Here is a 20,534-nt window from a genome sequence, read left to right on the forward strand (position 1 = left end):
TAAAATGAATTTAATTACTGTAGAATTTATACGCCAGGCACGGGTGTCAAGTGTATGTTACTCAAACTTAGCTTAGATTTTCATTGATTCGGGATTCTGAAATCCTTTTAACCGTAATCCCCAAACTTTAAACCGGATTCGATTTCCAGACCGTATGCGAAACCTCCCCTCAGTCTCACCTTACCTAAGGGGACCCTAAGGATCTGCCCACCTACCCCTCGCTCTAACCCCGCCTCTCCAGCAGCGTGGCTCAGCTGAGCAGGGCTGGCGGAGCCTTCCGGGACCCGGGGCGCATGCGCGCTGTCCACGCACACGCGCAGTACTCGCGCGGCCGGCGCGGGTCCCTGCCGGAAGCCTAGGGGGGTCCCCTCGGAGCTGGGGGCGGGGTCTGCGACACTATGGCCGAGAGCGGTGGGGAAGTGGTAGCAGTACCCGCGTCCGCGGCTGCCAACGGCCTCAGCAATGGGGCAGGCGGGGGCCCGGCGCAGACCAACAACCCGCTGTCGCGGAAGCTGCATAAGATCCTGGAGACGCGGCTGGACAACGACAAGGTAACCGGAGCTGTCAGGGCCCGGTGTCCACAGTCGTCCGCGGAGTTGACCCTGGCCGGGGGAGGCGTTTGTCGACACCCACTGCCTCGTGCCTCCATCCCTCCGGATCGGGCGTGGGGCGGGTAGGAAGAGGGAGGCCGAGGGCCCCTGGAAAAGCGAAAAGGTGTCTTGGGTGTCACCCCTTATTTGAAAAACCTGTCCTGGAAGACTCTGGATCAGGGTAGCCAACCGTGGAATCTCCGTACCCCGGAGGTGTTCCGGGGTCTGAGCAGGGAGAGAGCAGAGCCCCGGGCAGACTTAGAAGCCCGTGTCGGAGTAACTTACAAGACAAGACAAGACAACGCAAAGCGGGTAGGAGGGACTGGGGAACTCGTATAGGCATAATTGAGCGTTTCCACTGGACGAGTGAGAACGACTGGAGTGATTTGCAGCGCGAGAGAACTAATGCTTGCTCAGAGCTCAAACGAAATAATTTGTATCAGTTTTTGTTGTTAGCTAAGCACTGTCTGTGATATCTGGGCTCATGCTGTTTTTCTTTGCAAGATAAACTGTCCACATCCTCTCCCGAGTAGCACCTGAAACTCCTCCGTTCAGCCCCTGTCCTAGGTGATGATCTCTTCTGTATCTTTGAATCTTTAGGTAAATTGGTCATGCCAGTAGACATAAAGAAAAAGTATATGTAGCAGTGAGAGAGACCTTTATAGATAAATTTGTAGGTAACTGAAAATAAGCTGTCAATAAGAATGTGTGTAAAAAATAACATAATATAGTTAAGAAAGACGGGCTCTGGGGCCACCGCTTATTGGATACAACCATCAAACCGAAGCACTATGATTTGAATAAGTCCTTTAATTTCTCTAAGCTTGTTTCTCATCATTTCTAAATTGGGACTTCTGCTGGTAACTTTCTCAGGGTTGTTGTGAAGATTCACCAAGAGAGTCTGTCTGGAGTTCTCAGCACAGTGCCTGGCCCTTACTGTTTCTTATTAAATGTTCATGTTATCATACAGTTTATTAAGTGTTTAATGTGTCTGATACTGGCATGTATGATCTCATTTAATACAGCTACTATGATGTAGATAACATTATCTCTCTTTTTACCCAGGAGAAAAATAAGGTATGGAAAAAGTATAACTAGGTTAAATCATACACTCAAATAACTGAGGAAACTGTAATTTGCACCTGTGTGTGTGGTCTTGTCCATTCATGATTTACTAACCACTTCTGAGCCAGGCCTAGGAAATTTCAAGGTTGTAGTCAAAAGAAGTGGCTTCATTCTATGGTTTTCCTTTTCTTTCTTTCTTTCTTTCTTTCTTTCTTTCTTTCTATATGAAATTTATTGTCAAATTGGTTTCCATACAACACCCAGTGCTCATCCCAACAGGTGCCCTCCTTAGTGTCTATGGTTTTTCTTCATCTTTTTCTTTTTTGTACAGTAAATCTTTGTAATGGTCTTTCAAATATAGAACTGAATTTAAATAGCTTTACTGTTTTTGTCAATCCAGCCAATATCGCACAATACCATGTTAACAGAAACACAGAAACCTGTTAGGATATATGCTAGTTCAGCTGCAGGAATTTGTATCTGGAGTTAGGGTACTATTGGATATCCTGGGCTTGGTCTTCTTTCTCCCTTCTGTCCTCTATGCAGACTGTCTCTGTAAGAGAGGTCTCTTTCTTTCATGGTTTTAAATAGCAAAAAGGGTGGTGATTCTCAAATTTAGAACCCTGTTCTTGACATCTCTGCTGAACTCCAGATTTGTAACAGTCGGTTGTTCATATGACAGCTCCAATTAGATACCTGATCGACATCGTAAAAACTTAACACAGCCAGACCCTTAGTTTTTCTCCAAACTGGTTCTACTTTCCACTGTTAGTAAAGAACATCAGGTACCCACAGAAACAAAAAGTGTATAAATAGTTTTGATTCCTGTCATTGTTTTCACATCATATATTCAGTCCATTAACAAATCCTATAGGCGCTGCCTTGAAAAAAAAAATTGTTTCGGATCATCTCCCCTTCATCTGCAATGCTACTGTCTTGTTCTAAGTCACTGTCAAATCTTGTTGGGATTATTTTAGTTTCTTCTTCTTGCCTGCTTCCTTTCTTGCCACCCCCCCCCCGCCCCCATCTGCTCTCCTCACAAAGTTGGAATAAACTTTTGAACATATAAAGCACGTTATATTACTCCTTTGCCTAAAACCTCTAGTGGACTGGCTTGGTTCCCATGGATGCCTTTCCTGTCACTCAGGCCTCTGTTCCGAAGTCATCTCAAAGAGGCCTTCCTCTCTGCTGCCAGTTACTCAGTTCTCTGCCTGGAGGCTACATGTGGTGCTTACTTCTTACATACTATATCCTTCCAGAGGTAGTTTATCTATTCACTGGCAAATATGCATGCACCATAGTCCTTTCTCTTTTGGAACAGTTGGTATTATAACTGTTTCTATACCTTGTTGTCTCACTTACCGTATCTTGAAGTTTATATTAAGTACATAAAGAATTTTCATCTTTCCTAAAATGGATGTATCATAATTTCTGTAACCAATCCTCTTTAGATGGGCATTGAGGGTATTTCCAGTCTTGACAATTCCAAACTATCCTGCTGTGAATAATCTCTTATATATGCTACAATACACAAGTAAGTAGATCCTTACTGTGTTCTGGAAGTAAGTTTACTATTCAGTACTGTGAAGGCCATCCAGTATTTTTTTGATTGTTTAATGCAAACATAATTTGAAAATGATTTCATTAAAATTTGGCTTGAGATTAGGAAAACATTTGAAAATCAGTCCCAGTAATTGTCTTCTGTTATCACTTGTGTAGGAGATGTTGGAAGCTCTCAAGGCACTTTCAACCTTTTTCGTTGAAAACAGTTTGCGGACTCGAAGGAATTTACGTGGAGATATTGAACGCAGAAGTTTAGCCATCAATGAAGAGTTTGTCAACATTTTCAAGGAGGTGAAGGAAGTATGTAAATTCTTTTTGTTTTACATTTATTGAGAACTTAACTGTATGCCTGACTGTGCTAAATATTTTTATGAATTGGGTTGATACGTTTACTATTCATGTACCGTGTTCAAATAGAAGATTTAACTACTTACTCTCACAGCATCTAGGTCCTTCAGTGAGTGTGATTTCTGAATCTGTGACCTCCACTAATGCTGCTTCTTAAGAAGTTGTAACATTTGTTCTAGGATATTCTCTTAGAAATGTTTTTAAATTTTTTTAAATGTTTATTTAAGAAACATTTTGAGAGAGAGAGACAGAGAGACAGAGAGACAGACAGACAGAATGAATGTGAGTAGGAGAGGGGCAAAGAGAGAGGGAGACACAGGATCCGAAGCAGGCTCCAGGCTCTGAGCTGTCAGCACAGAGCCTGATGTGGGGCTCGAACTCACGACCCCTGAATTCATGACCTGATCCAAAGTCGGATGCTTAACTGACTGAGCCACCCAAGTGCCCCGAAATTTTTGCTTTTTTAGCAACAAGAAGAAGAAACATTTCTTAAAATGACTTTCCAGTGAAATTTTTCCTTACTGAATAAACCTCCTTGGATAACCACTTCTCCATTGGAGATTAATTAGGAGTGAGTTATTTTAGTGCATCATAAATTATGAAATTTTCAGATTAATTCAGATCAGTTACTTCAGTGCATAAATAATTTATCGTATTTGAGTGAGCAGTCTACTCACCATGGGGTAAAAATGGATTTTACTTATTATGTTATTATATTTATTATGCGATACTTTGTTAATTTTGTTAGTATCACGTAATTATTCTGTGTGAGGTGTGTTATATATAATGTTAATGACTAATTAATAAACAGATTATATTTAACAGTTCAGAAAGATTTCACTGAGGCTAAAATCTGGAAGGTTGAAAGGAATGTTTGGTTAAGTGTTCATAAAAATAGAGTAGGGATGCTTGGGTGGCTCAGTCGGTTGAGCTTTTGACACTCAATTTCAGCTCAGGTCATGATCTCATGGTTTGTGAGTTCGAGCCCCGCATTGGGCTCCATGCTGACAGTGTGGAGCCTGCTTGGGATTCTCTCTCTCACCCTCTTTCTCTGCCCCTCCCCTGTTCACTTGTTGTCTCTCTCAAAGTAAATAAACATTAAGCAAAAATAGAAAGAGTACTCATGAGCACATCCAGATTGTGTTCTCTAAACACCATTTCCCACTGAAAGAGACAATGTTGCACATATCAGAAAGCAGGGAAGCTAAGACTATGGGGAAAGCGGCAGAAGAACTTTGGAGCTAAGTTGATGAGGCTTCCACTGGCCAGAGGTAGGACAGTTAGAGCATCAATAAGAATAACTGAGTGGGCTGAAACCTATCAAACATGTTTAAACCCAAGGATTCATACTGATACTAAAACCCAAAAAGAGCCCTCATTGGTTATATCTGCTGGATATAAGGGAACCAACTTATTTTGAAACCTAGTAAATAAAAGGAAAGGGTCCAACATTTATCCTGTCTTTTGTTCCAACTACATAGAGTCGTTGGGAGGAAGCTGCTCTTTATAACTCTATTCTGTTGAAGAAATGAAGAGGGATTGATAGAATATTTTGCCACCGTTGTTGAATTTATGGGTCTAGTTCAAGGTTTCTCAACTTGGCACTGTTTACCTTTTGGGTCACACAGTTGGGGTCGCACTATTTAGGGTATTGAACAGCATCCCTGGGCTGTAACCACTCACTGCCAGTTGTACCACTTTTTCCTTAGTTGTTCCACCCAAAGACTTCTCCAGACACTGCCAAGTGCCACGGTGGGGGACCCAGTTGCCCCAGTTGAGCACCGTCCATCTAGCCATTGGTCATCATTGGCGGCTAACCTCACAAAGAGAGAAACATCCATATCTACCACTTCTAGTAGAAGTATACAACACCATCTATGAAAAATTCTTGCCAGAAAAATGAACCAGAATACGATCAAGCTTCTAGACCTAACTGCCCGTTTATAGAAGATACTGAGATCAGAGGAACACGTTAACACCACAAATATGCAGTCAGAAAATGCAGAGTGTTGGGAACTATACAGATGAATTTCTTCAACAAATAAATTGTAAGACAAAGAGAAATAGGGAGGAGTGAGACTCTGTAGATTAAAAAAAAGAAATGAGAAGTAGCAGCCAGTAGCAATTTGTGAGTCTTTGTTACTTCCTGACTTGAAATAATTATTTAAAATTGAGACGGTTGCAGAGACTGGAATGCTGACAGGACATTTGATATTAAGAGATTATTGTTAAATATTTGGATGTGAAAGTGGCATGTTTTAAAAAGTTTGTTTATTTTGACAGAAAGAGTGTGAGTGGGAGAAGGGCAGAGAGAGGAAGACTGAGAGAATCCCAAGCAGGCTCTGCACCTGCCAGCACAGAGCCAATGCAGGGTTCAAACTCATGAACCATGAGATCATTACCTGAGCCAAAATCAAGCGCTGGACGTTCATCCGATTAAGCCACCTACACCTCCCAAAATGGCATTTTTTAAAAAAGTCTTTTTAGAGGGGCGCTGGGGTGGCTCAGTTGGTTAAGCATTTGACTGCGGCTCAGGTCATGATCTCAGGGTTCGTGGGTTCACCTCCACATCAGGCTCTATGCTGACCGCTCAGAGCCTGGAGCCTGCTTTAGATTCTCTATTTCCCTTTCTCTCTCTGCCCCTCCGTGCCTTGCACTCTGTCTCTGTCTTCTCTCAAAAATAAATAAACATTAAAAAAAATTTTTTTAAATCTTGGAAGTAGATATTGATATATTTATGAATGAAATGATATGACATTATGCATTCAGAATAATTCTGTTTGTCGGGGAGGGAGAAAGGGATGGAAGAAAGATAGAAAGTGGGTAGAGAGGGGGCGCCTGGGTGGCTCAGTCGGTTAAGCACCTGACTGTTGATTTCAGCTCAGGTCTTGATCTCACAGTCTGTGGGTTCTGTGTCAGGCTCCGTGCTAAGGCTGTGGAGCCTGCTTGGGATTCTCTCTTTCCCTCTCTCTCTCTCTCTCTCCCTCTCCCTTCCCCCTCTTGTGCATACTCACACACTCTGTGTCTCTCTCTCTCTCAAAATAAATAAACTTAAAAAAAGAAAAGGAAAAAGAGAAAGTGTGTAGAGAGATAGATGAAACGAATGGTTATGGGTTGGTAATTGTTGAAGGTAGGTGGTATGACATTGACATTCATATTCTCTCAACTTTGAGATATTTTTGACAATTTTCCATAATAAAAAGTTTTTTAAAAGCTTATGATACACCAATTATATTTCCCAGCCTGTAACTTTATTTAACTGGGGGAGAAAAAGTTGACTGTAAGTTCAAATACTTTATAAGTAATGTAAAGGTCATTGAATTACAGTAATCAAAACTCTGCATTTAGGTCACATATTCAGAGATGTGATTTATATTATTTGACAAATCAGATCCGTTTGGTACATTATGGTGGCTAAAGTAAATATTAGGTGTAGTTGTTCTTGACCTAGCTGGCTGATCATGGCAGTGTTGTTCGTATGAGATTACACAGTGAGATTTAAGGGAATGGTGAGATGAGTTTACTTAGGTCTCTGCTGTTGCTGATATTAATTGATATTTTGAAATCATGCTTTTTTTATTTTTTAATTTTTATTTAATTTTTGTTTTTTATTTGATTTTTTTATTACTTATTCACCTCAAAGTAGCTTAGGACTTCATTTAATAATTTGATTTATATCCTATTTATAGTGAAATGTAGGAACATTTAAAAACATTGGGTACTCTGATAGTTCTATTTCATTCAAAGCACTTTATGGAGAGAAGGGAGAAAAATCTTACTTCTAGAACTTAGATTTATGCTCATATTCTGATAAGTGATTTTCTAACTGGTTCATCCTCACACTTTGTTTACAGCCTCACCTGGCTGCTTTCTTATTACTTGCCCTCTGACTGGCCTGTCCCTTCATAAAAACTGTCATGTTTCTATTTGAAGGTCTGGGCATGGTGCCGAAAGGGATTGTCTGTGGTCTGCCACTGAAACTTCCTTGTATATCTCTTCCTGTTAAGTGACACCCAATTGTGAAAAAGAAGATAGGAGTGCAGTATGAAGATAAATGTGGTTTTGTGATACCATTTTTTCAAATCATATTTTTCATTGACTCAATAAAGACTAGAGAATGGTTTGGTAAAAAGTTTAGAGCCTGGGAGACCTGTTGAAAAAAAAATGATCAGTTCACCCAAGTGGTACCAATAGACCTGAACCAAAGTAGTAGCTCTTAGAGTAATAAAAAAGAAACAGAGAATACATGTATATTAAGGATATAAATGACAGGACTTAGTGGCCAGTTAAATTCACATGTATCTGGAGGGGGCTAGAGATGGAAGTACAGAGGGAAAGAATGTTACTGAGAAAATTACCAGGTTTGTGGCATGATCCAATATGTGATGACGAGAGAGAGGAGGCACTATTTTTAGTTTATTGGGTTTTCATATTTGCTTGTTTTTGTTACTTAAAAGCTACAAACAATCCATTATAGAAAAGTTAGATAAGGTCAGAAATAGAACAATTGCTTATGACCCTATCACCCAGAAATAACCTTGGTCATTATTTTACTGCCTGGTTTTCCTGTGTTTTTCTATATACATATATGTACTTTTCTTAAAAAATGGGGGATATTATATGTGTTGTTTCATAGTATTTTTATTTTTTTTACCTTATATAGACATCCCTCCATGCCAACGAAAATACACACACACACACACACACACACACACAATTATTGTTAATAAATGCGCAGATTTCCATTGTGTGTTTGAAAATGTTTCACATTTTCCATTTGTTTTAGGCAATTCCGTTGATCATCTTACATATATTGTTGCACACTTACCTGATTAATTCCTTAGGATAAATCTTAATTTTAAAATTCTGAATGACGAGGTAGTCGTATTTTATTTGCTGTTTCCTATTGTGACATCTTTTAAAAAGCTTATACTAATTTCTTTATATCTTTTCTAACATTAGATGTTATTATTTTAATTATTTCCAATCTTAAATATGGGATCTTTTTTCATGCTCTGCCCAAAAAAAAATTCGTGAGATGAAAATAAGGATTCGGCGAAGAGAATTCCTTTAATAATATATGTAGTGCTTGTTGTTACTTTTTTTCTTTTCAGGAACTTGAAAGCATAAATGAAGATGTTCAAGCAATGAGCAGTTGTTGTCAAGACATGACAAGTCGCCTACAGGTACTGTATAATGGCTAGATTTTAGTGTAGTTCCTGGTTCAAAGTAAGCTTTCAGAAATTGTTAGCTAAGTCTGTCAAATATATGGATATCTAATATATCATGCCCAATAGGAAGTTTGAATGTAAATATTATGCTTATTTTTTTTAACTATAAATGGGTTTCTTTGCATGATAGTTTACTGTTCAGTTAACTCCTGAAGCCTTTATATTTTGATCTAGCCAGCGTAGAGCTAACTGATGAACCTTTCAATCCTATAATATCCCGTAAGTCCAGCAGAAATGAGTTCATTGGTAGAAAGTCTTAGGAGTAAGTCGACACTAAAGCTATGCTCAGCAAAGACCCAGCTTAATTATGATTTATGTTCAGCACCCCCCACCCCCCCAAACACACACACACACACACACACACACACACACACACACACACACAAAACCTCAGGAAAATATCTCTGGTTCTGTGTCTGTTTATTAAAGCAGTTTCAGGGGTGCCTGGTTGGCTCAGTTGGTTGGGCGTCTGACTTCAGCTCAGGTCATGATCTCACAGTCCGTGAGTTTGAGCCCCGCATCGGGCTCTGAGCTGACAGCTCAGAGCCTGGAGCCTGCTTTGGATTCTGTGACTCCCTCTCTCTCTGCCCCTCCCCTGCTCATGCTCTGTCTCTGTCTCAAAAAAAAGAAAAAAAAAAAGTTTGAAACGTCTAGTTTGGTTGCATTACCCTCATTTATGTAATTTTGGAATACTGAATAGACTAGGGTTTCCCCATGAGAGTCAGTCATGATTGTATTTACCACCTTCACATTTATATTTCAAACTTATACCTTTAAGATTCTCCTAGAACTGTTGAGAGCAACACTGATTCTAGGCAGAATCATTAATCTATGCATATTCCCCAAATTAATCATAAGCTACTTACATAATCTGTCTCTAGAACTAGCCAGTTTCCTGTTTCTCTAAAATTTTAGCTTTCCTAGCCTTATCTAAATTTCAGTACTCTTACTAATATATCAAATATTATTGGCATATCTATTCAATCTTTAGATCTTTATTATATAGCCCTTAAGTAGTCATAAAATCTTTGCTAATTATTGTCATTTCACATTTTTTGCAGTATTACTTCTGTCGCTCAGTATTACTTTTGTTGTTTGACGATTCTGTTTCTGTCACTTTCCCTTTATTTCCTTTTCTCATCTTCTAGCTTTCTTGATTTAATGCCTTTTCTCAAATTACACTCTATAAGGTTTTCTATACCAAGAGACCTGGCTGACTCTTGGATTTGTTTTGTAATACTAATTTTATATTTTGTGTTATACAGGATTACTCAAGTTCCTCTTTTTAGTGGTTGTATCTCATTGCCTCATTCTTATCCTCAATTATATTTTTATTCTTTTTATGATACCTATTTGTAGATGGAAAAGATCAAAGTATTTTCATCCTTCGTGCTGTTTTCAAAACAGATTAGAAGTATTTTAAGAAGTATTTTAAATCACAGAGTATCCTCTTCATTTTGTCCTCGATATTTTCTTTACATCCACCGACCCTGTTTTTTCCCCCTATAATGGCATGGGCCCTTCTTCCTTTCTTTCCTTTTTTATATCAGTTTTACTGAGGAAGAATTTATGTGCAGTAATAAACTGCATTCATCTGATGTGTACAAATCGATGTGTTTGACAATTAGATACCCCTGAAACAGCTACCCTAATCATGGTGCAACATTTTCGTCACTTTTTAAATTGCATGTTTAAAAATATTTTGTACTACTTGTTGTTTACATTCGATTTTGATTCTTGTATTAGCAGGGATTAGATCGGTGACTTTGGAAGTTTTCAGCCATTGGCACTGATTCATTTGCATATGTTTTTGGAATCTTAATGGTACCTGCTCAGACTGTCAACTCTAGAATAAGGTTTTCAGTTTATCCATAGAGGAAAGTATTACTTTTTCATTTTAGGATGTTACACACAGGACTAATTAAATTAGCTCATATTTTAAAAAGTATTTTGGGGGCGCCTGGGTGGCGCAGTCGGTTAAGCGTCCGACTTCAGCCAGGTCACGATCTCGCGGTCCGTGAGTTCGAGCCCCGCGTCGGGCTCTGGGCTGATGGCTCAGAGCCTGGAGCCTGCTTCCGATTCTGTGTCTCCCTCTCTCTCTGCCCCTTGCCCGTTCATGCTCTGTCTCTCTCCCAAAAATAAATAAACATTGAAAAAAAAATTAAAAAAAAAAAAAGTATTTTGGATTGGGGACATTTTAGAAATTATCATTACAAGATACTGAAAAAATATAACCAGTAATTTTTTATATGCTGTGGCTTTTCCCTTTGTGGATTTGCTTGGATAAATTACATTTAGAGGCATATGTTTATTATTTAATGAGAAATAATCATCCTCAACATTTAAGATAAATTGGAAATTGTTTTACGATAATGATCTTCACTGGTATTATTAAACATTAGTTTGGGATTGTTACCACAATTTATAAATGAAGAGTCAAGAAATATGCATAATTCTTACTGCATCACATTGTAATCAAGTATCTTACGTCAGTGATTAACAGGTGGTGTTTTTTGTAAGATATACCTTCAACTTAATAATGACTGCAGCTAAAAAAAGAAGCTAGGAAGCACTTTTTGATATTGATTTTGTGTGGCATTCCTTTTTCACAAATATTAAAATGTAAATATATTTTAGAATTTTTAAAATATTTTAAATATTCTTGAAAGTTGTATTAAGCAGGAGTAAGGTGGCAGTGGATCCTGAAAGTAAAATGGGATTAGGAAAGATGAGGAAGAATTGGAAGGAATTAGTAGATTTAAAGAGTAATAATTTTAGAATAGTACCATGGAAGTCATGGTGTTCGACTCCATTCCTCAAAAGTTATTGATGTGCTGAATTATCTAGGTTCAAATCTATTTTCTTAACAAATGCCTACTGTTTGCTAGGCATGCAATTTGGTTGCAAGGAGCACGGACTCAGATGGAGGTGGGGCTGGGGCTCTTGTTGATGGGATACCTGTATGAAGCCATAAGGCAGAAACGTTGCTGCCAGTCTGAAAGATTGTAGAAGGCTTAGGCCTCTAAGAACCCAGAACTTGCAGGGGGCTGGGGTTTCCTGTGTAGATCTAATGCAGCTCTAGAAACTTAGCAGCAGAAGCTTGCTCTTTATGATCGTGTTCCAGCATGGAAATGACCCCGTATCTTCCCATGTTTGCTCTGGTATCCTATCTTTAAGATACTGACCTTCTATAATATGTGTTTGTCTGCTTTATACAGTCGACCTTTGAACAATGAGGAGGTTAGGGGAGTTGACCCCCGTGCACACAGAAATCCACGCCTAATTTTTGACTCCCCAAAACTTAACCATTAATAGCCTACTGTTGACCAGAAGCTGTTAACATACACAGTCAAAACACATTTTGTATGTTATATATATATATATTATATACTGTATTCTTACAATAAAGTAATCTAGAGAAGAAAATGCTATTAATAAAATCATAAGGAAGAGAAAATAGATTTACAGAACTGTAATGTATTATTAAAAAAAATTTTTTTACATTTATTTTTTATTATTTAAAAACAATTTTTTTTCCTTTACTTATTTTTGAGAGACAGAGAGAGACAGCATAAGCAGGGGAGGGGCAGAGAGAGAGAGGGAGACACAGAATCAGAACCAGGCTCCAGGCTCCGAGCTGTCAGTACAGAGCCCGACACGGGGCTCGAACCACAAACCGTGAGATCATGACCTGAGCCGGAGTTGGACGCTTAACTGGCTGAGCCACCCAGGCGCCCCTATAGTGTATTATTTTTAAAAATTCCTTGTGTAAGTGGACACACACAGTTCAAACATGTGGTGTTCAAGGTCAACTGTAATTTCCACTTACTAGTGGCTTTATTTATACATAATTCTAGCCCACTCCATGTCCCTCAAGGGCATGGACCCCATGTCTCCAGCTGCATACACCCACTTGTTTCTCCTCTCTTTGCTAAACACCTTTATGTTTAGGACTTTGAGAATCTGATTAGCTACATTTTCTTTGGTTTCAGTCTACTGTAAAATAATTGCCTAATCTTAGGATAGAATAGCTTTTCATCAAGTTTTCATTCCTGATCCTTTCGACTCTGGCTTGGGGAAGGAAGGGTTGCTTAATACAAAATTTGTCGGTAACAGCCCTGTGTCCTTTAGATAGGGCTATCTCTGATCTTCCCCAAAACCCTATATGAGGGGTAGTTCATGTATTCCACCTCTCAAATGTTTATCTCCATCTTGGGCATTTCTGTTCAGTTCCACACCAGCGTTTCAGTGACTTAACTTACAACTCTAGTTAGAGGTCTCATGGTATCTCAAGTCACATGTTCATAACGGAAGTCATGATTTTTATTCCGACCCTGCTTTTCCAGTCGTTCTGTTTCACTAAAAACATCATGAATTGTTAAATGCCTTAGCGTCCTCACACCATTTTCTTTCTTGTAAGCCTTGGTGTTGTGTCTGTTGAGAACTCTGAGCTTCTCTTAGTAAAGGTAGTATATGAGCCTGGCAACATCTAGTTCAGTTATTTGGCCTTTTTAAAACTTTCGAGCTCTGGAGTGTGATCTCACATGCTGCTAAGTTTGAGCTTTAGTAAGTGGTACTATTAGTTTTCTGAAATATAAAAAAATCTAAATGTGCTCATGTTGGATATGTTTATAATTTTAGGCGGCAAAAGAACAGACTCAAGATTTGATAGTAAAAACCACTAAGCTTCAAGCTGAAAGGTAAGTTTTTCTTTGTATAGTTTCTTCTTCATTAATTTGGAGATTAAGTGGAAAGAAAATTATAGATAACTCCAAATCAAAGTTAAAATAATAAAAAATATGATTCAAAATTCATACAGCATGTAAGGTTCTAAGCTATTATCCACGAGGAAAATAAACAAAACAATATTTTAGGAGTATCAAACTTGATTGGGGTTGAAGGATTATTCACTCTTTGGAGATGACAATGTGTTGTTTATTGTTTGCTACGGATTTAAAAAAAAGATTGCTTTTTAAAATGTAGATGATTTTAGATTTTTGGTAGTCTTATTTTTATTTTTTCACATTCATTGTCTCTTATTTTTAGCTATGGTCTGTCCTCTCTAATATAATTAAGAGTTAACTGCATAAGTTCTTCTTGTGGTAGTTTACAAATAGGTATGCTAATATTTGTTGACTGAATAAATGGGTGAATGAAAGTGAGTAGAATATGGATTCATGTATTTTATTGTGTATTACAGTCTTTTGTAATCAGTTGTTGGTTTGACTGTCTCTCTTCTTACTAAACTGTGAGCTCCTTGAGAACATTGACAGTTTAACTCTCTTTGTATCTCCAGTGCCTAATGCATTGTAGATTCAATAAATAATTTCTGAATAAATGAATTTGGAATACAGCTAATCTGACGCCAAGAAAGGAACATAAAATAAAAACTGAAAACTGAGCATTGTATTGGAGCTTGTAACATATTTGGGACCCTGATTAATGTTTATAGGAGGCAACATTAGAACATTGTGTTTCTATCTGTATATTCTCAAAACTAAGCAACGTTGTTCATGTTTATTATTTTAATAAGCCGATGAAAGTGTTTTGGCTGGGTATGCTTTTGGAAGTGAAAATTTCTGACATTCCAGTATCCCAAGAGCTAGGGATATGATGTGCCAAGTGAACATTTGTGGAAAGTATTGTAGGAAAAGTACACAGCAGAAATTATAACAGATTCCTGGAAGCTGGCCGAGAGTTGTTTTTCCATTTTTAAGTATTACCTTATCTTTTTAGCAAGAAACTTTGTCAAATAAGCAATTAGCTTTAAAAATAGAAATTCTGTGGGCTTATTTGGATAACATGCCATTCTTATTAAGACAGATGTATAAATGATATGAATATTTTTCCAACTACATTAGAAGTTCAGTCATTGTGATAGCTGACGCTCTAATAGGTAAAGTTTGATGTAGAATTGTCTTCACGGAACTGCGGTTAATATTTCTTTGTAATATTTAATTGATAGAAGATGGGTTTCATTGATAATCAGGAAGTGATATCCACATAAATATACTTCCATATTTTTTTAAAGTTTATTTATTTATTTTGAGAGAGATAGAGAGAGGGAGAGAGAGAATCCCAAGCAGGTTCTGCACTGTCAGCATGAAGCCTGACATGGGGCTTGATCTCATGAACGGTGAGATGACCTGAGCCAAAATCGAGAGTCTGACGCTTAACTGACTGAGCCACCCAGGTGCCCCTACTTCCATATTTTTTAATGCTATTGAAGTCACTACTTTATATATATATATATATTTTAAGTTTTTAGGTTTATTTATTGATTTTGAGAGAGAGGTCAGGGAGCACGAGTGGGGGAGGGGTAGAGAGAAGGAGAAAGAGATTCCCAAGCAAGTATTGCATAGCGTGGAGCGGGGCCCAGGGCTCAAACCCTGGAACCTTGAGATTATGACCTGAGCCGAAGTTGGATGCTTAACCAGCTGAGCCACCCAGGCGCCCCATATATTTTTTTATCTCTTGTGAAGGCCCACCAGCCAAATTTCTTTCTAGAATCAGAGAAACAATCTCTGGTGAACGTTTATGTTTCTTTTTGAGGTATAGTATGTTAAAGTAGAAAGTATGTAGGCTTTGAAGACAAAAACCTGAATTCTAATCTAAATTTTGGGTAAGAGTTCATTAGATTTTTAATTTTGAGCAAGTTACTTCTTAACTTCAGCCTCAGTTTTCACATCTGAAAAAAGGGAATAGCTTATTAGGTGATTTACACAGGAGCTGAACACATTGCCTGGTAATCCGTCAAGGGACACTATCCTTCTCTCCTCTTCCAGAGCTTTTATTAGACAAAGCTATCAGCACATCTTGTGTCTACATTGGCTTTGGTGGCTGGGAAGCTTAGGTTATAGTTTTCCTCAGCTATGTTATTTACTTTCTCATCCTTCCTTACTATTACTATTTTATCTTTTAATAGTTTTAATTGTATTTTAATTGTGCTATTTGTTATAAACCACTTTAATTCAGGTTTTGCAGTTTGTAACAAAAATACAAGACTTTATTTTGGATAAACATACATATAAAAATATATTACAGAAACATATTTGTTCGGGCAGGAAAGCTTAGAGACCTCTTTTCTTCTTTCTTATTCTCATTTGTATGTATAAAATTCAGAGGAAAAAAAAAAACTAAAATCAGCTACAACTGCAGTAGTATGCCTACTACACAGGCATAACCACTGTTAACGTTTTGGCATATTTCCTCCCAGTGTGATCATACGTGTGTAGTAGTTCTGTTTTACTTTGTTCACTTATATTTTATGTTCACTTTTGGGGTGCCTGGGTGGCTCAGTTGGTTAAGCGTCCAACTCTTGGTTTCAGCTCAGGTCATGATCTCACTGTTTGTGAGTTCAAGCTCCCTGGGCTCTGCACTGACAGCTTGGAGCCTGCTTAGGATTCTCTCTCTCCCCCTCTGTCTGCCCCTGCTTGTGTGTGTGCGTTCTCTCTGTCCTCTCTCTCTCAAAAATAAATATATAAACTTGAAAACAAATTTATGTTCATTTTTCTATGTCTTTTACTTAGAAAAACCATGCTTTTTAATGGTGAAATTATATTTCATCTTGTGAATGAACCAACACGTATGTTAAACATTCTTATATCACTGAATATTAGTATTGTTTCCAATACTAAAAATAATGGTTTGGCATGTGTTTTTAAATCATTATGTGCAGTTCAGATTATTTCCTTAGAATGTACTAAGGAAATAATGTATATTGCCTAAATTGCTCTCCAAAAGGGTTATACCAATTTACATATTTGTCGGCAATAAATGAGAATGTCTCTTTTATTAAACCTTTGCCAATAGTAGGTATTGTCATGAAAAACTTTGGCAATTTCATAGATGAACAGTAGCATCATACTCCTAATTTATATTTTATTGAATGTTGTTGGTGGGTGAGTCAGCTTTTTTTTTTCATTTTGTCTTGCCATTTATATTTCTTAATCCTTTTTTTCTTTTGTATCTTTTGCCCATTTTTAAAATCTTTTTCTTATTATTTTGAAATTATTTGGTGAAAGTGAATCTAGAAGGTAGAGTTAAAATATGGCAGAGGCAGATTTTCAGGAAAAGAAAAAGAAGGCACCATAAGATTCATAAATCATGTTCTGAGAATGCTTGAAGGAATCATTACTAGAATTAATTAGTCTGTTTATTTTAAATATTTAAGTAATTTATGAATACATGTCCTGAAAATTCATTTATGGATGTGTATATATATATTTTGAAAACTCGATGTTGTTGCTCAACATATTTTTTGTGGCTTGCTTTTTGTACCTGAGAAATGCTTTATAGATCATTTTGTGTTAATAGGTCCAGATCCATCTCATATTTTTTACCTGCTGCACATTATTTCACAGTATGTATTTGCTGTGTTTATTTGCGTATTATATAACATATAATACATCTCCAAGTGATTACAGTGATTACATGAACACATCCCAAAGAGGCTGTAATTTATACTAGCCATTTATATGTTTTGTATTAACATTTATTTCATATGATTTTATTTAGATATTAAAAACTCTCCAGGACATACCATATTTCAGTTGTGATGTAATATGAAGGCAAGGTCTGATATGTATCTTTTGTCACGCCAGACCCTGGCTTAGGGCTTTTATATATTGTAGGTCCCTGTTAGTGTTCTTAGATTGCACAGATACTCCCAAACCAAGTGATTGGACTATATGAGAGTAACTTTCTATCAGAAAGGTTGTGCAGTTTTACCTGGGAAGAATATATAGGGTGAAAGCAAAGAGTAATATGATTTTAAAAATATATTACAGTGTATTTCATCATTACTTTAAAAGTTGTCATCTTGAGATACCAAACCCTTGTTTTAGCAATATGACCATTAAACATATTTTTGGACCAAATCTTTTGTAGAGATAGAGCCTCTGGCTTAAAGTCTTTTTATTTCATGGCTTTTATGTGTGTGTGTGTGTGTGTGTGTGTGTGTGTGTGTGTACATACGTACTAGTCAAAACTACTATCTGGAATGAAATTTAATGATTAAGAAGTATGATCAAGATAGGTAATACTAGATTTAGTTAAAGCAAAAGTAAATTATAAACTAAAGAAATTTGTTTCCTTTGTGCCCAGTAAATTGACTCTAGAGATAGATCTGAAAGAAGCTCTGGAAAGGTTTCAGTAAAAATGATTAATCTAAATAATCTCAAGGAATTTTATGAATTCTTATAATTATTTTAAATCCTGTGTGGTAACGATTGGAGCTTTAACACTATAAAACAAAACCCGATAAAGTAACTTTTTGATATCCATAAGATGATTAAGGGCGTATGCCATTCATCTGTGTAGATTTAGTTACACTATTTACCTTATCATTTGAGATCATCAGAATGTTACTGCCACCTAGAGGACTTTTCCTTTCTAACTTGCTGTATTATTTCAGAGCATTTGACTTTGGCTTTAGAACCCCAGGCGTACCAACAAAACAAATATGGCAGATGCATTGTACTGTCTGCACATAGAATGTTGATGTTTATTTTGTCCACTCTCATTTGAGTATTATTAAGTTGTGGAATATTACTGCCTTGTGAATACTGCTGGTGAAACCCAATTTTATGTGTATGTCTTTAAATCTAAGATGGAAAAGCCAGGAATGGTGAATTTCTGCTCAGGACTTGGCCTTTAGACGGGGATGCAGCCCGGGCCTTCAGGTCACATTCCAAATAAGACTGTGCCTTTCCTTAATTGTCAACCTGGTCTATATAGGTTGCATTCACATCATGTAACTGAAGACTCTTGTGTTACCATAGTATGCAGAAAAAGTGTGAAGGCAAAAGTGGAGTGCTCTGTGGATTTATGAGGAATTGGTAAATGAGTTCTTCTGTTTCTAATCGAAAGTTAAAAAATAAAAAACCTGACTTTTGGTTGCTGTGCACTTCATGTGAAAACTTCAGAGGCTTAGGATTTTTTAGTGATTGAAAAGAAATTAGTTGAAAACGGGCATATTTCTCTCCTGTAAGACAACGTTGTTACTACCAGATGAACAATTCAAGTACATGTAAGTGGCTGAGAATTTGTTACGCGGGGACCATTTGTAAACTTATTTCTTCTTTTGCATGCTGGTTAACTCGTTTTACTGTGTGTAGGTATCTGAGGTAGAACAATATCAGGTAATTTTGTCACTTACCCGCCGGGTGAGCATCTAATGTTTGAGGCAGAAATGAGGCTTTCAAAGATACTGAGACTCTTTCACATGGGTTTTAAGAAGTTATTATGTCAGAGATGTAGCTTGTTTGAAAGCTACGCAAATTCATAGCATGCTTGATTTTTTTTTTTATTGCTTGGTTGTTTTTTATTATTATTATAGTCAAAGACTAGAAATACGAGCACAAGTCGCAGATGCCTTCTTATCCAAGTTCCAGCTGACTTCTGATGAGATGGGTCTCCTCCGAGGTACCAGAGAAGGACCTATAACCGAGGTATGTTGCTCTCTTACAGTCATTTAAAGCATAGCGGGTAATGATTTATAGATAAGTCACTCGTTTTAAGGCTTTATTTTCCCATCACAAAAGTTTTATTTAAAATATTTTTTTAAGTTTAGAAACTAAGATACATGTTTTAAATTACCTTAATTTGGTTTTGTGTGTGTGTGTGTGTGTATTTTTTTCAAAGCAATATGTATAATTTTTTATTTGAGAAATCGAAGAGTGTCAATTTTTTAAAAAAATCTTCACCACCTTTTCACTCCTTCCTGTCAACCATTGTCCATTGTCAACCATTTTCAACCTTATTAATTGCTTCTTTTCTAAATTCTGTATCCTGGATCCGTAGATTAAAAAAAAAAAAAAAAAAAAAGTTTGATTATCTATGTTTCCTATTTTCTGTTGGTTTCCAGTCATGAAATATGAGATTTTAGCCTCTTAACCCTGCCTTCTCCTGCACACATACATGTTCTCTTTCCTTCCTACCTCACAGTACAGTTTTATGACATTTTCTCTTTTCATTACAGTAGCATTGAAGTGATTACACGTTTCTTCCATTATAACTTTTTGTCTTTCCTGGAATTTGAAATTCCTTATCTTTTCACCAAATTAGCTTCTGAATCGATGCCCTTCTTTCTAAACTGACACACAACTCTAAAACCTCTCAAAGTGCCAATTAACTGGGTAGACTTTTGTTTCTTTGTTTTTTCCTGAAGACATTCACTGTCTCCAGAAAGGAATCTTTCAGTTTCCTAACTGGGAGGAGCTATACACCTAAGACACTTGTCATCCCTCTAGGGTCTGAGGGCAGGAAGAGTTCTCAAAGGGTGGGTGCGATGTACTGGGCTGCTCTCCAGAGGTGTCACCACTTCTTACTGCCAGGCTAGAGTGGACCCAGTCATCTAGGAGTAAGGAGTTAAGTAGGTCGAGAATGGGTTTGTACTTTCCTTATTGGTGTTTATTGCCCTTGTAGATTGTGGAACTTTGCACATATGAAATATTTGGCATCTGACCTTTTCTCCACTTAGCAGAAATTATCAACAGTATTGGAGGAGATTTTTTTTTAAATTTCATTCATCAAAGAAAAATAACTCATTCATTATTTTCATGATTGGAACACCATGACTGTATGGAAACGAAGGCTTCAATGCCTCTTTCTAAAAGGCAAAAAAATCTTGGAGTTCAGCATCAGTCAGCTTCTCTATTATCTATGAGCAGCTTTTACGTATCCAGCTTTACATTCTGCTCTTGGATTAGGGGGCAAGAACAGGTATATAAAAGCT

At 37.3% G+C, this 20,534-nt stretch overlaps 1 protein-coding gene across 4 annotated transcripts in view; it reads left to right on the forward strand.

Annotated features, from left to right (window-relative positions):
• The first annotated feature begins 317 nt into the window (after nucleotides 1–317).
• COG6 (component of oligomeric golgi complex 6) overlaps nucleotides 318–20,534 on the forward strand; it is a 131,226-nt gene continuing 111,009 nt past the window's right edge. For 2 of the 4 annotated variants that reach the window (XM_047850809.1, XM_047850798.1), the window contains exons 1-5: nucleotides 318–551; nucleotides 3,375–3,518; nucleotides 8,681–8,752; nucleotides 13,439–13,497; nucleotides 19,137–19,248. In XM_047850809.1, coding sequence (XP_047706765.1) covers nucleotides 399–551; nucleotides 3,375–3,518; nucleotides 8,681–8,752; nucleotides 13,439–13,497; nucleotides 19,137–19,248 — 540 coding nt within the window. In that variant the 5' untranslated portion in view covers nucleotides 318–398. The remainder of the gene's footprint in view (nucleotides 552–3,374; nucleotides 3,519–8,680; nucleotides 8,753–13,438; nucleotides 13,498–19,136; nucleotides 19,249–20,534) is intronic. The other 2 variants (XM_047850816.1, XM_047850814.1) reach the window with 1 other exon arrangement.

This window comes from Prionailurus viverrinus, chromosome A1 (assembly GCF_022837055.1).
Source record: "Prionailurus viverrinus isolate Anna chromosome A1, UM_Priviv_1.0, whole genome shotgun sequence".
NCBI classification, from domain to species: Eukaryota; Metazoa; Chordata; class Mammalia; order Carnivora; family Felidae; genus Prionailurus; species Prionailurus viverrinus.